Source organism: Fusarium tjaetaba, assembly GCF_013396195.1.
Source record: "Fusarium tjaetaba strain NRRL 66243 chromosome Unknown NRRL66243_c0000030, whole genome shotgun sequence".
Lineage (NCBI taxonomy): Eukaryota > Fungi > Ascomycota > Sordariomycetes > Hypocreales > Nectriaceae > Fusarium > Fusarium tjaetaba.
Genome location: NW_023501226.1, coordinates 159,548 through 175,120, shown reverse-complemented (window position 1 = coordinate 175,120; position 15,573 = coordinate 159,548). Strand labels below are relative to the sequence as shown.

The 15,573-nt window shown below is 51.0% G+C and overlaps 7 protein-coding genes across 7 annotated transcripts; 5 read left to right on the top strand and 2 right to left on the bottom strand.

The window, feature by feature from the left end:
- Positions 1 to 223: 223 nt before the first annotated feature.
- On the top strand, positions 224 to 1,486 carry FTJAE_1628 (phosphatidylinositol 4-phosphate 5-kinase; the record flags this gene model as incomplete). Its single annotated transcript, XM_037347737.1, has 1 exon — positions 224 to 1,486. One exon carries the CDS (start codon positions 224 to 226, stop codon positions 1,484 to 1,486), a length of 1,263 nt encoding a protein of 420 aa, XP_037211196.1.
- A 139-nt stretch (positions 1,487 to 1,625) lies between these two features.
- FTJAE_1627 (VPS28-like protein) lies at positions 1,626 to 2,454 on the bottom strand (the record flags this gene model as incomplete). Its single annotated transcript, XM_037347736.1, has 3 exons — positions 1,626 to 2,018; positions 2,078 to 2,314; positions 2,371 to 2,454. The coding sequence occupies 3 exons, from the start codon at positions 2,452 to 2,454 to the stop codon at positions 1,626 to 1,628; spliced, it is 714 nt and encodes a 237-aa protein (XP_037211195.1).
- Positions 2,455 to 2,757: 303 nt separating this feature from the next.
- FTJAE_1626 (nucleolar complex 2) lies at positions 2,758 to 5,094 on the top strand (the record flags this gene model as incomplete). Its single annotated transcript, XM_037347735.1, has 1 exon — positions 2,758 to 5,094. One exon carries the CDS (start codon positions 2,758 to 2,760, stop codon positions 5,092 to 5,094), a length of 2,337 nt encoding a protein of 778 aa, XP_037211194.1.
- Positions 5,095 to 5,500: 406 nt separating this feature from the next.
- On the bottom strand, positions 5,501 to 8,722 carry FTJAE_1625 (rho coiled-coil associated kinase alpha; the record flags this gene model as incomplete). The annotated part of the gene is made up of 2 exons (XM_037347734.1): positions 5,501 to 7,515; positions 7,564 to 8,722. The coding sequence occupies 2 exons, from the start codon at positions 8,720 to 8,722 to the stop codon at positions 5,501 to 5,503; spliced, it is 3,174 nt and encodes a 1,057-aa protein (XP_037211193.1).
- Positions 8,723 to 10,067: 1,345 nt separating this feature from the next.
- On the top strand, positions 10,068 to 11,973 carry FTJAE_1624 (glycosyl hydrolase; the record flags this gene model as incomplete). The annotated part of the gene is made up of 2 exons (XM_037347733.1): positions 10,068 to 10,541; positions 10,597 to 11,973. 2 exons carry the CDS (start codon positions 10,068 to 10,070, stop codon positions 11,971 to 11,973), a joined length of 1,851 nt encoding a protein of 616 aa, XP_037211192.1.
- A 601-nt stretch (positions 11,974 to 12,574) lies between these two features.
- FTJAE_1623 (uncharacterized protein) lies at positions 12,575 to 13,060 on the top strand (the record flags this gene model as incomplete). Its single annotated transcript, XM_037347732.1, has 1 exon — positions 12,575 to 13,060. The coding sequence occupies one exon, from the start codon at positions 12,575 to 12,577 to the stop codon at positions 13,058 to 13,060; it is 486 nt and encodes a 161-aa protein (XP_037211191.1).
- Positions 13,061 to 13,696: 636 nt separating this feature from the next.
- FTJAE_1622 (threonine ammonia-lyase biosynthetic) lies at positions 13,697 to 15,504 on the top strand (the record flags this gene model as incomplete). Its single annotated transcript, XM_037347731.1, has 2 exons — positions 13,697 to 13,921; positions 13,975 to 15,504. 2 exons carry the CDS (start codon positions 13,697 to 13,699, stop codon positions 15,502 to 15,504), a joined length of 1,755 nt encoding a protein of 584 aa, XP_037211190.1.
- Positions 15,505 to 15,573: the final 69 nt, after the last annotated feature.

Here is a 15,573-nt window from a genome sequence, read left to right as displayed (position 1 = left end):
GATTCCATGTTTAGATGGCTTAAGTGACGATGTCGGCTTAGGCCCCACTGTGTACCTACCTAGGTAGGTTCAGGGCGTCATCTCAGGCCTATAGCACCTGTAAGTCACTGAAGCCTGTCATATCAGGCCCTAGGAGCTCAGCTCTGTCCGTCATCTCATCCACTTCCAACTCTCATACCCAGAGTGCACTCAATTTTGACATCAAGAACTGAGACACGAGATAATGTCGATTGACCTGAATTGGGAGACGCTCACTAGCGGTCCCGATGGCGACGCCCTCGCTGAGCGCATACGGGAATTCGTCCATGAGAAATTCCAGACAGTTCCGTTGCCAAAATTCATTCGCTCAGTAAACGTCCACGGTTTCGACTTTGGTACGATCCCTCCACAGCTTGAACTCAAGGACATTACAGACCCTCTCCCTGATTTCTACGAAGAGGATTTGGACGATGATGAAGAGGATAGCGAAGAAGAGCCATCACCTCCTCCGCCCCCAGAGCCAACAAGGATGAGGCCTGGACCTACACCCTGGGGAGGTTCAACGAGGAGAGGTGGTGGATTGAGGAGCGAGGTATTGAGGAATGAGATGATGGGTCATGATTTGGGAAGTCCGTTCCTGGGAACTTCAACGCCAGGAATTCTAGGAGGATCGGGATTGGGTTATTTCCAAAGTCATCTTGGAACAGGCACTCACACACCTTTGGCCGCTGTTGCAAGTGCGCATCATACTAACTGGATGAGCGTCCCGGGAACACCAGCACGCGAATGGGGAGCCCCCAGTCACACACGGAACCCATCGCAAAGCAGCCTGACTTCTGTTGATAACTTCAAGTCCAGCCTTGACCCGCTGCAGAGTCTGCGTGAGAAGGGAAGCGTCTCTACGCTGGCGCCTACGTCAGTAGAGGCGTCGCGGCCGCCAACGAGGGATACACACCTTGGCGGCTCGGCGATTGTAGACGACGATGAAGAGGAGGGAGAAGAAGAAGAAGCAGGACGACGACCGAGAGAACCCCGTGTTGAGGATGTGCAGGCTGTCTTTAGGATACGCTACAACGGTGACATACGCTTGAACCTCACTGCGGAGATCTTGCTCGACTATCCCATGCCAAGTTTTGTGGGTATACCTCTAAAACTCAACATTACAGGATTGACGTTTGACGGCGTGGGAGTATTGGCGCATATCCGCAAGCGAGTACATTTCTGCTTCCTCGGCCCAGATGATGCACTCGCAGCTGTCGGTCCTGACGATACGAAAGAAGAGGGGGGCTCGAGCACTTCTACAGCGGATGCCAATAATGAACAACACAAACCACGATTTGGAGGACTTCTACAAGAGATTCGTGTGGAGAGCGAGATTGGAGAACGGGTTGGCGGAAAGCAGAGCTTGAAGAATGTGGGCAAAGTCGAGAGATTCGTGCTAGAACAGGTCAGAAGGATCTTCGAGTCGGAATTCGTCTATCCCAGCTTTTGGACATTCCTGGTATAATGGACCATATATCATGAGCATGATCGCTGTGGGTATATAGAGAAAGCACACCACTTCTAATAACAATGCAGACAGGCATTGGCGCAGGCATCTTCGCTCAAAACAAAGAATATATACAAAATCATCATGTCACAACTTATCATGTCAACGTCCTTCTAAATCCCTGGTACGCCTGCTGCATATCCAGCTCCAGCTCGCGCGCCTGGCTCTCGCTCAACTCATCAGTCGCTCTCATCTGGTTAAGGGTGATGAGCCACTGCACGATCTTGCCACGGTTCTCAAAGTCCTTGTCTGTGACACGGTTGACAGATTGGATAACGTCGGAAAGAAGAGGGTGCAGTTGATCCTTGGAGAGGAGACCGAGCTTAACGGCATCGAGAAAGGTGATGAATTCTTGGGTGGCCTCGAGAATGAGAACACCGCTTGTGTTGTTGGCTGCGGCGGGGGCGGGAGTTTGGGCCGAGGGGGCTCGATCGATGGTTGTTGAGGGCATTCCCACACGAATGCGCTCGGTCGCGCGAGGAGCTTCGAGCTATGCGATTGTTAGTTCTGTGTTGATAGGAGCCGTTGGGATGCTTTAGAGCTTCATACATCCCACTTGGCCTTGAAGTCTTCAAGATCTCCAAACTCCCTCGCAATCGTCTCATCAGCCAGCAGCGCCTTATACTGCCTCAGCGATCGCTCGCAGATCTCGGTATATTCTGCTTCTGGGACAGCATCTTTCAAAAAGGCCTTTTCGAGTTCATCGAGAGTTATGATAATGCTGAAGAGTTCGGCGAGGGATTCTTGCAGGTCGCGCTCGGCACGGGTGTTGGTGAGCTTGACTTCCTACACTTGGCGGTTAGCCACGGTAATGGGACAATTCGATGCAAGATGAAGTATACCTCGTCGAGGTTTATGCTTGCTGAAAGACTTGTATTGGGTACATAGCTATGAGGAGTTGGCGCATAGCCTTGTCTTGGAATCATCGTGAAAGAGGCATTGGCTTGATCAATGCCTATAATGAAATATAGTATACGGCGCAATAAGAGAGAGCTCCAGGTGGGATGCCTACTAGACATGGCTGCATGTTACGTAGGTGAGCGGCAGAATATCCACACCGCCTGTCGTTTATGTCCACTGTCCCTTATCGATAAGCGTGCAGCAAAAATTTTGGTTTTTGGTCTGGTTGTGAGAGCCTCTACGAGACCCATCTAAAATCTGCAAACAAAAACTACCCAATACCCAAACTTGAATTCTTCACCAGCCGAGGCGCTTCATAGTTTTTCAAGATGGCGCCAGGCAAGAAGAACCTCAAGGCGACCAAGAAGTTCGAGAAGAGACATCTCACAGGTGTTCTCGACAAGCGGAAAGCAGGCGCCAAAATCAAGCAGCGCTATCAGATGCAGGACAAGAAGAAGGCTAGAAAGTCAAAAGATGCAGAGTTTCTCAAGGGCTCCAAGGATGGAGAGGACGGAGAGGTCAAGAAGCCCAGCGCCAAGGGCAAGAAGGTCAATGATATGAGTGTCGATGAGTTCTTCTCGGGCGGTTTCGACGATATCATCGACAGCAAGGATAAGAAGGCCGGCAAGCTTGGAAAGCGAAAGAGGAACGGTGCCGCCGCCGAGGATAACGAAGCTAGCGACTCTGACGACTCAATTGGCGCGCAGCCCATCGCGGCCGACAGCGACGACAATGATGGCGACGACGACGCCGAGGACGACGTTGGCATGAGCAAGGAGACCATGGAGAAGCTCGCCGAGAATGATCCCGAATTCTACAAGTTCCTCAAGGAGAACGACCCCGAGGCTCTCGACTTTGACGACAACGCCGACCTCGCAGAGGTAGATGCGCTTAGTGGCGATGACGAGTCGGAACAAGAAGAGGAGCAGCCCAAGAAGAAGCGGAAGAAGGAGAAACAGCCCAAGGCTGAGGCCGTCGCGCAAGGGAACGAGTTGACCCGTGAGCTTGTCGCTTCGTGGAGGAAGGCCATGGCCGAGAAGAACTCTCTACGGGCGGCCCGACAGGTTGTTCTGGCTTTCCGATGCGCTGCGCACTTGAACGAGGATGATGATGGGGAGACTCAGCAGCGATACGCTATCAACAGTCCCGAGGTCTTCAACGATATTCTCCTCCTCGCCCTCAAGGAGATCCCCACGGTTATGAACCACCATCTCCCCGTCAAGGAGTCAGCCTCTGGCAAGGTCCACGTCCAGACCGAGTCAAGAAAGTTCCACACATTGTCTCTGCTGCTCAAGACATATACCTCGTCCATCATGCACCTCTTGAGCACTCTCTCCGACGACAAGACCCTCAAGCTCACACTCTCATCCATCACCCCTATTCTCCCTTACCTCCTCTCCTTCAAGAAGCTCGTCAAGGCCCTCGCCAAATCAGTCGTCAACTTCTGGGCTCAACCTGCCAGTTCCGAAACGACAAAGCTCACAGCATTCCTCGTCCTACGACGTCTGGTTGTTATCGGTGATAAGGGTATTCGCGAGACTGTTCTCAAGGCTGTTTACCAAGGTCTTATCCAGGGCTGCCGTGTCACAAATGCCAACACCCTTCAGGGCATTAACCTCATGAAGAACTCTGCTGCTGAACTCTGGGGTATCGACCAGTCTGTTGGCTACACAACTGCCTTCTCTTTTATCCGACAACTCGCTATTCACCTGCGAAACAGTATCGTACACAACAAGAATGATGCGTTCCGAATCGTCTACAACTGGCAGTACACACACTCTCTCGACTTCTGGTCATGCGTTCTCGCCGAGCATTGCAGTCCCCTGAAAGAGGCCGAGGCTGGAAAGGAGAGCCAACTGAAGCTCCTTATCTACCCCCTTGTCCAGGTTACCCTCGGAGCCATGCGCCTCATCCCTACCGCCATCTACTTCCCCTTCCGCTTCCACCTAATCCGCTCCCTGCTCCGACTCTCCCGCGCCACTGGAACTTACATCCCTCTCGCCTCTCCCCTTCTCGAGGTCCTTACTTCCGCTGAGATGAAGAAGGCCCCCAAGGCCGCCTCCCTCAAGCCCTTCGATTTCGCCACATCTTACAAGGCTCCCAAGTCATACCTCCGAACCCGCGTCTACCAAGACGGCGTTGGCGAGCAACTCGTTGAGCTTCTTGGCGAGTACTTCTTCCTGTGGGCCACAAGCATTGCCTTCCCCGAGCTCGCTCTCCCCGTCGTCATCCAGCTCAAGCGATGGATCAAGCAAGCCCGCAACAAGAACACGGGCAACAAGAACGTCAAGCTCGCTAGCCAAGTCATTCTCCTGGTGCAGAAGCTCGAGGCCAACGGCAAGTTTATTGAGGAGAAGCGTGCAAAGGTCGACTTCGCCCCCAGGGACCGCACTCAGGTTGAGGCTTTCTTACGTGACTTTGACCTGGCCAAGACACCTCTTGGTGCTTATGTCGTAGGACAGCGAAAGGCTCGTGCTGAGCGTGTCAAGTTGCTTGAAGAGGCCAGGAGAGAGGACGACCGCAAGAGACGACAGGATGAGAAGGCTGATCTAGAAGATCAAGTGGAGGATGACAGTGAAGGTGATGAGGACGAAGATGAAGACGAGGAGATGGACGGTGAGAACGGCGCTGCTGATAGCGACGACGAGGAGGATGATGAAGAGTAGATATAAGTACTTGTTTTTTTCCTGGGATGGTGTGCAAAAACGGATGTAATTTCTTCTTACTTGTTAAAGACCTGAATCAAGGATACCTACCTTTTCTGTTCCAATTCACTGCGGCTATCACAAGATTAATTAAACAAGTGTGCAACGGGATATAAGTGATTCAAGTCAAAAATGCTTTCAGAGTCATTCTCGCCAAAGACCAGCGAGTCATACATGCTTGTATAAGAAACCACAATACACTGATCGGAAGGGCCTAATAATTCCAAACTCCTCGAGTAATGCCATCTAACCCGCGATGGTCAATCCCCCTAATTCCAAAGTCCTTTGTGTGGCCAAAAACGCCTTTTTCCATGATTGATCTCAAATTCTGCAACCTCAAAACGCCTCATATCATGCCAACAATTGTTTATAACTCAGGGACACCCTCCCATGTAAGTTCACTGTTACTAGTGACATCGCGGACAGTCATGCCTGTGATGTTTAGAACAGTCATCTCAATCTCCTCCTCTGACATAGCCTGGCCGGCGGCCTTCTGACCCTCAAGGACATCATAAAGGCTGTAGATTTGGTCGTTCTTTGCCTCAAGTCGCTTGAGAAGTGTGCGAATGGTCTCGGCAAGGTTGAGACGCTCACGGCGACCCAAGGCCTTATCACGACCATTGTACTGCGCCTGAATGCGGGTGAGCTCAAGCTGGAGGTGATGAGATTCATCCTCCAAGCCCTTGATAACCACAGCAAGAGCATGTCCAGGGTGTTGAGTAGGCCGCATGGTAGGGTCCTCTACCGACAAGTCACGGTCGGTGACAGGAACTGGTCGGGGAACGGTAACACGCTTCTTGCCGGCGGCAATATCAGCGGACGTGAAGATGTTACGGTGAGATGTGATTCGGCTGCAGACTGTGCAGTTACGGCACTCATGCTCGCATAGGTCATCAAGCACTCTCTTGGCATCGCTGGAGAGGACAGGGCACGTATCCTTGTCAACGCTCTTGATGCTAGCAGAGGTGATGTCGGTCGTGATCTGCTTGCGTAAAGATCGGGAGTGAGATCGACTGTGCTGTGACCTTTCACTCTGTACTGTCGTATTCTGAGTGTTCGACTGCTTCTGCTCGGAACCCTTGGCCTCCTTACGTGTCTTGGGCACGACGCTCAGCTGCGTCGAGTTGTCCTGCGTAGCATTCTCAACCGATTGTAGACCAGTGGTCTCATCGTTGTCCTCCAGGGTGTCCATGTCATATGTTGCAATGCCCTTCATAGAGGAGCGTCTCTTGGAGTCGGAAGTGGTTCGGCGCTTGCTGCCCTGGTTTGCGACATTGGAGCTGCTCTTCTTAGAAGACTTGCTAGGGATCGAGAAAGCAACCTTCTGCTGATTGCCAGACTTGGAGCTCTTGCTCTTGCTCTGAGAATGCCTGGTTTCGCTTTGGGACGTCATGTCACGCTTAGTATGTGTGCGAGTCTCCTCTTCGGTGAGATCAGGAATTGTTGGCAATCTGCCGCTATCCTCGATTGGCTCGGTAATCTCCTTGGTCTCGGTAGCTTGGGCGTTCTCGGCAGTATCAACGTCACCAGTGTTGCTGTTGATGGTGATATCAGGAATGAAGAAGGCCGAGGTCATGTTCTCCTCTGTCTCGTCATCAAGACGGGCAGAAAAGTCCTCCTTGGGAACCGGGCGGAAAGACTCCAACTGCTGCTTGAGGAAATCAACCTCATCCTTGAGCTTCACATTCTCGTCGTGAAGATCATGAATGCTTCGCTCAAAGCCCGAATTCTCGCGTCGAAGAACCTTGTTCTCTTCAAAGTACTTTTCATTGTGTCGCACCAGGCTTGCGTTATCCTCACTGAGCGTGGACTTTTCTTGAGACACATTCTGGAGTTCTTGTTGAAGCGCTTCAACCTCTTCCCTCGCTGCTTCAAGCTCATGTTGAAGTCCGTCAAGGTTTTCGCGGAGCTCCTCGTTCTCATCCGTTAGAGTCTTGTTCGTGGTTCGTAGAGAACGGTTCTCGCCAATCAAGGACTGGTTTTCACGCCTGACTGTATTGTTGTCGGACCGCAGGGACTCAATCTCCTCCTTCATGGTCTCATGCTCCTTTCGTAGAGTATCATTGGCAGCAGAGAGGGACTTGTTCTCAAGATCCAACGAATCACGACCATGTTTCAGAGACATCAGATCTCGTCGGAGGGTGTCGTTCTCATTACGAATTTGCTCTGTCGACTCGAGCTGCTTGTGTGTTGTCTCTAATTCCTTCTGTTTCGTGCTCAGCTTGCGAGTGAGCTTGTTGATATCTTCACAAGCCTCTTGGAGCTTCCTCACTGCACGGTCCCGTTCTTGAGCCAAAGAGTCGTTTTCAATCTCGTTCAAGCTGATCTTGCGCGAGGCTTGCTCCAAGCGAGATTGGAGAGTGGAAACCTCAACTTCCAGACCTAAAATGAGTCAGTAGCGCGCTTAGAAAGCCATGATCAGGGACTTACGGTTCTTTTGGGCCATTAGTTTCTCGTTGGCCCGAGTAGAATCATAGTCATCGCCATATGACTTTCGTGACTTGAGTTGAGCCTCCAATTGCTCAACCTGTTGCTGCAGGTTCTCGGCATACTCTTGAACCTTGTCATAGTGCTCTTGGAGAGAGATGATTTCTTCGCGGATCATATCCATCGAAACAAAGATCTTCTCTTCATCTTCTGGCACCTCAACTTCATCCACTTCGGCATGAGCCGAGAGTGACGGCTTCTCATAACGATCATGAACTCTGCCATTCTTGACGAAAATGGGAACACCATTCCGCATTGAGCCACTGAATTGAAGAGTGCCATCAACAAAGTCACCAAGATGTGAGATGTCAGGTAGGTAGAAAGAGCGACCATTGCTTTCGTTTTGTGCCGGGCTGGCAATTGAGGCGGGTGAAGGAGGAACAGCGGTCAAGCTGGACTTGGCTGAAGACATTTGTGGTGAAGACTTGTTTTGCTGATTCTGATCCCGAAGCTCGGGGCTCTTTGCACTGTTGCGTAGACGGTCAAATGCCTCGGAGATGGTCTCCCGCCGTTGTTTTTCTTGTGCGGCCATTGATTCGGATGATGTTCGTTTATGGACCTTGGACAATGGACTAGGGTTGTGTGTGTTCTTCTTCCAAGAGTGGTAAGAAAGGGCCCGGTTAGGAGACTTGGAGAGGATCGAAGACAGATCGGACTCGTTATCGACGCGAGGCTGCATCTCAGCACGCGTTCTAGCGGAACCTTGCCAGGTGTCTTGTGTGATGTCGTCAATGGCGAACTTGATTCCTGCGGCAGGAGGCTTGTTCTCCTTGGACTCGGCACTCATAGGCCGAGTGTCAGTGTTATCGTCGTAGACAGGCACCTCGCGGGTCGACTTGGGCATGCCAAAGAACTCGGGCCACTTGCGATGGGCAGCCTCCCAGTTGACGGGGAGGTTGCGAGGGGCAGTGACGCGAGCAATATCCTCGTTAAGTCTTCTTGTGGACTCGCCGTCCGGGTCGGAGAAGACTGAAGACAGCGTAGGGCTGACAGTGCCGTGAGAGCCAGTTGATGAGGGTGGTGAGTTGAAAGGGTTGTCGCGGTTTGCTTTCATTTCTCTAAGAATGCGGGATCGATATCTGCTTGCGGCGTCGACCTCCATAGCTCCTTCTCACGCGCTGTGGGCGTGTATTTGTATTTGGTGAAGAGCTTGGAAATTAGACGATGTTAGGCGAGGATGCTATAGCACCCGCGGCGCGCGTATAGTTATGGTAAAAACGGCGTGTTCGTTTGGTCAGGGGTTTGGGAAGAAGTCAATGCTATGTTGACTTGTATTGGGTATACATCTGCTAGGCAGAACGCGACGTGGAAGAAGAGAAGATGCCCAATATGGAGATGTAGGAATAGAAAAGTGACAATGTTTTGGCGGAGAGAAAGAGAGGCCTGCTGAAAGAAGTACCTATGAAGCTGTCTGCCCGTGTTTAGAGACGGGAAACAAGAGGCCGGGGTCTTGACTGTTTTTGGGCGAAAGTAAACAAAGCGCCCCGAGACCCACTCCCGCAACTGAGACCAGCCACTCGAGGTTGGGATACACGCTGTTAGAGCCGCTAAGGCCTTGAGCGCGTTGTGTGATTGGATGAGCCCAACTGTCGAACGAAAGCCCTGTCTTCAATCACGGGGCCGTTTTGGGTTAACGATGCTGCAGGTGCACAGCGCGTCAAAGTTTTAGGTTATTACAGGACGTTTTCTTGCATGAGGTTAACCTAGAGTTTGATATGTAACTTTTAAAAGCAGCTGGAACTTACTGAAGCATCATGTTCTAACCTTATTCAAGACTGAATGATATATATCAGTTGGCTCAGGTAGATAATATCAATCACTGTAGTAGTTTCATCTTGTGGCCGTGTAATAGTAATTGCGCATCAAACTCTTATCTTGCATCATGACAAGTGATACACAATCATCCAACAAGGACCTGACGGATCACGACCAAATTCAAGCAAACTCAAAGCCAAGATATGAGTGATATCCTGTCAATTAGCCTCAGTCCTTTCTTTCTCACCGTCTCTTCAGCCTCTAGTCATTCAAAATCGTTCTAGAATCTTGTGACCTGCTCGATTCGTTTCGTGGTGGGGCAGATCGTCCGTTGTGTTGCACCGTCAGTGTCAGTCACTGTCTGATATGTAGAGATAACTTTGATTCTTGACATCGTCTCGAGTTCCTGCGTCTTTTTTCTTTATTCCTTCTTTCTTTTCTCCCTACACATATTTACTCGGTTCTTCCTTCTCCTCGTGAGACTGCATTGGCCTTTCTGAACATACTTAGCTTATCTCGTTCCTTGATCTACTCCGAAATCGCATAGCCACAATTCATGAGATGTGCAACTCTATTTCATGAGCATTACGAGGCTTCACCAAAGGACTATTTTTTCACATCTACCGCCAAAAAAAAAAAAAAGAACTCAAAATCTTGCTTCTAGGTGCTTAAAATCGCCTATTGTAGCTGCCATGGCCTGGCTCAAAATCATCGCTGGTATCATCAGCTTGCTCACCTTCATCCAGCCCATATCAGCTGCACCCAGCCGTGAGAGCGCTCACAAAGAGTACTGCCCCATTCTCTATAACGAACCACCAACCAACTGCCGTCCTCTTCCTGATACATTTTTGACCTTCTCCTCCAAGCCTTCTGATTCGCCTCCCGCAGACACTCATATTCTCGAGGACGCTCTCAGTGGTCTTTCAGCTCTTCAAGACCACTTCTTTGAACCGGATTACGCAACATGGCCATCTGCCATTGATTGGACTGCCGCTGTTGCAGGAACAGTCGTGGCTGGAATGCTCACCACTTTGTCCAAGGCCATCGATTCCGTGGATCTTGCTGGTATTGATGATTGGAGGGTGAAAGAGAACATCATCGCGACTTTCTATGCGCAACTTGTGGGTTCGTACTTTGGGCAAGATGTGCTGTCAATCAGAGGCCAGGTAAGTCGACTCCTCTGAGGAACGAAGCTTTTTATCTTATTAACATTTGATGCAGGCTTACGACGACATATTATGGGTCGCTCTTGGTTGGATTGAGGCCATCAAATTCGTGCGAACTCATGCTGATCTTCACTATCCCAAGATAAAATCCGAGAGGGTTTCTGAGAAAAGTAATCTGAGGGAAGTCATCGAATCTATGCCATGGCAGGGCTACAACTGGTTCTCATCTTTTGCGCACCGCTCTCGCATCTTCTGGAACCTGGCAACTCACGGGTGGGAGACAAAGTTCTGTAATGGAGGCATGGTCTGGAACCCTCGCTTGAACCCGTACAAAAACGCCATCACGAACGAACTCTGGGTGGCCGCCTCGATCTCGATGTACGAACACTTTCCTGGTGACAACTTCACTGCGCCATGGCTGAACAGTGCTGCATTCCCGGATAACGATCCTGCACATCTGGAGGCCGCCATGCGAGGGTACAAGTGGCTCATCGACGTCAACATGACCAACTCCCTGGGTCTATATGTAGACGGATATCACATCGATAGCACCAAGCCCGGTAACACGAAGTGCGATCTTCGAGACGAGATGGTGTACACGTACAACCAAGGTGTCTTGCTAACAGGCCAACGTGGTCTCTGGTCTGTCAGTGGAAGTGCATCGTATCTGGAAGATGGGCATCGTCTGATCCAGTCCGTCATCAGAGCTACAGGATGGAACCTGAAAGAGAATAAGCCCGTCGATGATCTGAAACACTTGGGTCCCGGCCAGTTGCCTCCGTGGTATGGACTCGGCCGCGGAGGGATACTGGAAGAGCAGTGCGATGCTAGTAGCACCTGCTCCCAGGACGGCCAGACTTTCAAAGGTATCTTCTTCCATCACTTCACGTCATTTTGCAGTCCTCTTGAACCTCTAGTCGCCAAACAGGGCAGAACAATCGACCCCCGTGGATACCGACGTGTCAAAGGCATCCATGCAGATGCATGTCAGTCGTACTTGGGCTGGGTCAAACAGAACGCCCATGCAGCTCTGAAGACTCGCAATGACGATGGCCTCTTTGGCATGTGGTGGGGAGCTGGCATCTATGGTGCTCTCCCGACACTGGATACCGACGGTATCGACCACGGCGCAGAGAACGCAACCGACTACCGCAACCAAGGAACGCCTGATGACGAGACTTGGGGTGGGCTTCACCGATGGACTCCAGGTACAGGACACTGGTCACCTTCAGGGCCGAAGTCTGACCAGCATGTTATGGACAGTGTTGGGGATGACCTTGTACCTCGCGGCGGAAAACATTCACCTCGAGAGGTGAAGATGAAAGGGCAGGATCCCAATGGACGGGGCCGGGGCCGGACTGTCGAGACACAAGTTGGAGGAATTGCACTGCTTAGAGCATATTGGGAGCTTTCCCGATCATTTGAACGATGATGATTTCATGTTTATGACTGATAAAATGCGTTTATAGAGTAGACAGCATAGACTGCGATAGAATGATGATGATATGAACGCATTTGCGTTTGTAAGCGAGTAGTGCCCTTTTCCGATCTGAAATCTTGTCCATCAAGATGATCCCATGTCTGATACACGAGCAAAGTAATAACACGTGAAGTTAGCTTGGTCGCATTCCGATTGAGGAAAACGGCAAATCGGTTTCCCAGAAGCGAGTGCGAATACAACGTAGGAGATAGGCGACGCTAGATTGGTTGTGACAACCATCACGACAGTGACGCTAAGCCCTGTTTGGAGATTCATTCGATGTGTTAGTACGTCAGCGGTGGCTGCGCATTCGCATTCGAAGCTGCGCCGTGGAATTTCGAATGAATCTACAATTAGGGAATGGCTTCAATTGAGAGGGAGCAATATCTTGAAAGTTATAAGAAGCCATGGTTCGTCGTAGGAGAAGGAGTATTCTGGTCATCAAACAGACATCACATCCAATACATTCAAGACAACTACCCTATATCACAGACTTTACAATCAAACGATACACTTAATTACACAATACTCTTCATCTGCAATTACACTCATCATGGGTCTCATTGGTCTTGCAATCTGCGCTATCATGAGCGCTACAGACTCCTCAAAACAACAGCCTCGCTCAAGCGGGTGCTGTGGAAGTCGAAAGCAACAAGCCTATCTCGTGCAACAACCTCAACTCATGGGTCCCAACCCCGATTACATGCTTATGAACAGTGGTCGATCTTCATGCCACCAACGCAAGACAGAGCGTCGATATCAGAAAAAGATGCAACGTGCTGAGCGTATGCAACTCCGAGCCGAACAGCGAGCTGAAAGAGATTACCAACGAGCTGAGAGACGACAAGCGGGTGTTGCGATGGTCAAGTCAGGAGCACAGAGGGTTGGCATGATTGGTAGCAGCTCAAGTCAGAATGTTCGTGAAACACGGGACTTTCATGAGGAGCCCAACAATGGTGTCTACGAGATGGATGCCGTGAATCAACATCATGTTGAAAAGGACGCACCGCCTGCATACGACGATGTGGTGAGGAAGTAATAGTATGGGAGGGGATGCTTTGGAGTTGGAGTTGGTATATGAATATTATGATTAGAGCGATATCCAAATTCGAGAATACGATAAATAAATGACTTTTCGCCTTTCACTTATACGCAGGGCACGCCCTGAAATAGACAAATACAAGAGCTGTGGTTGGTGGTCCATCAGGTACAACCTCCGATGTCGAACCCCCCACGGGCTGTATTCTAGCCCCTCCATTGGGGATAAACATTCACTAAATTGTACGCAGTATTTCAGGGTCTTTACAAGTGACTCTTCTATATCTAATGTCTCTAATTCCAATCAATCAGGCCATTTTCCATTTTACCTGCTCGATTCTGAGCAATTTCACTGTACAACATGGCACGACAATCGGCGGTAGATCGGCCTTCAGTGGGCTCGGTGAGTCCGCCCAAGCAACATCCGCACCCGCTGTATACTTCTTATCTCGCTGTGAGCACCCCACAATTCGACGTCACACCTGTGCCAATTGACTCACAGCTGGTGTCCAACAAAAATTCAGGTCCGGTCGTTCGGCGGTGACTAGAGCGAGAAGGACTAAATAATATTTACCTTTTCCTCGCTCCAACCTTTGTTTCCCTTTTTTCACATAAACTCTTCACACATTCCCTCACGATGCCTTCAGCTCAAGATCCCATCGTTGCGGTGCCTGTCAACGGCGCCGTGAATGGCACTACCAATGGCACAAACGGCGACTCTCACTCTCGGCCGCATACGCCGATGACCGGAATGGCCTTGACAGAGTACAGCGCCAATCCGTCTACACCGTCGGAGGAGAAGCGGGCGCGCATTAAGGAGATTGTGCCTGACGAGTATCTCCTCCCTACAGGATACCCAGATGTGAGTATAACACACCCCTCAACTAATACCAATTGCGAAGCTGACTGTCTCAGTACCTTCGTCTTATCGCCAGCGCCACATCCCGAGTCTACGAGGCCTGCAAGGTCACCCCCCTTACACACGCCATCAACCTCAGCAACCGACTCGAATGCAATGTCCTCCTCAAGCGTGAAGACGAGCAGCCCGTATTTAGCTTCAAGCTGCGCGGCGCTTACAACAAGATGGCCCATCTCGACCCAAAGAAGAGCTGGAAGGGTGTTGTGTGCTGTTCAGCCGGTAACCATGCCCAGGGTGTCGCTTTTTCGGCACGCAAGCTCAAGATCCCTGCGACCATTGTCATGCCCGAAGCGACTCCTAGTATCAAGCACTTGAATGTTGCTCGTTTGGGCGGCCATGTTGTGCTGCATGGCGCTGATTTCGATGCGGCCAAGGAGGAGTGCGCGAGAAGAGAGTTGCAAGATGGTCTTATCAATATCCCTCCCTTCGACGATCCGTATGTCATCGCTGGCCAGGGAACAATTGGAAACGAATTGTTTGGCCAGGTCAACATGGCCAAGGTGGAGGCTATCTTCTGCGGGGTCGGCGGCGGTGGTCTCATTTCTGGAATTGGTCTGTATGTCAAGCGCATGGCTCCTCACGTCAAGATCATTGGCGTTGAGGCCCACGACGCCAATGCCATGGCGCAGTCGTTGAAGGCGGGAGAGAGGGTATTGCTTAAGGAGGTCGGCCTGTTCGCAGATGGTGCTGCCGTCAAGATTCCTGGAGAAGAGACATTCCGCATCTGCAAGGAGGTTATCGACGATGTTGTTGAAGTCACGACCGACGAGATCTGCGCCGCTATCAAGGACATGTACGACGATACCCGATCCGGCCTCGAGCCCGCTGGAGCCCTCTCCATCGCCGGTCTCAAGAAATACGTCTCCCAGAACCCCTCAAACGACTCGAAGCGCAACCTCATTGCTGTTACATCAGGCGCCAACATGAACTTTGACCGTCTGAGATTTGTCGCTGAGCGTGCCACCATGGGTGAGGGTAAGGAGGCTTTGCTTGCTGTGCAGATTCCCGAACAGCCTGGAGCATTCTCCGAGCTCATCAACAACATCATGCCCCATGCCGTTACCGAGTTCACCTACCGATACTCGACAGACGAGGTCGCCAACATCCTCATCGGTGTGTCTCTGACCGCTCCCGCCCACCAGCGATCAGAGGAACTCCGCTCTCTCATGGACCGCATCCAATCCAACAACATGAACGTGACCGATCTATCACAAGATGAACTCGCAAAGAGTCACATTCGATACCTCGTCGGTGGTCGATCAGGCGTTCCCAACGAGCGACTATACATGTTCACATTCCCCGAGAGACCTGGAGCTCTCGAGAAGTTCCTCGTGACACTTCGACCCAAGTTCAACATCAGCCTGTTCCAGTACCGTAACTACGGCGGTGATGTGGGCAAGATTGTAACTGGCATCCTGTGTCCTGACGACGAGGTTCCTGAGCTGGAGTCATTTTTGCGCAAGATCGGATACCCCTATGAAGACTGCACCAACTCGCAAGTGTTCAAGACATTCCTGCGAACTTAGAGCGAGTTGACGAGAAAGGCATGCATATCTGGGTCGTGTAACATTCGGCGTTGGGTTCACAAAATGTGA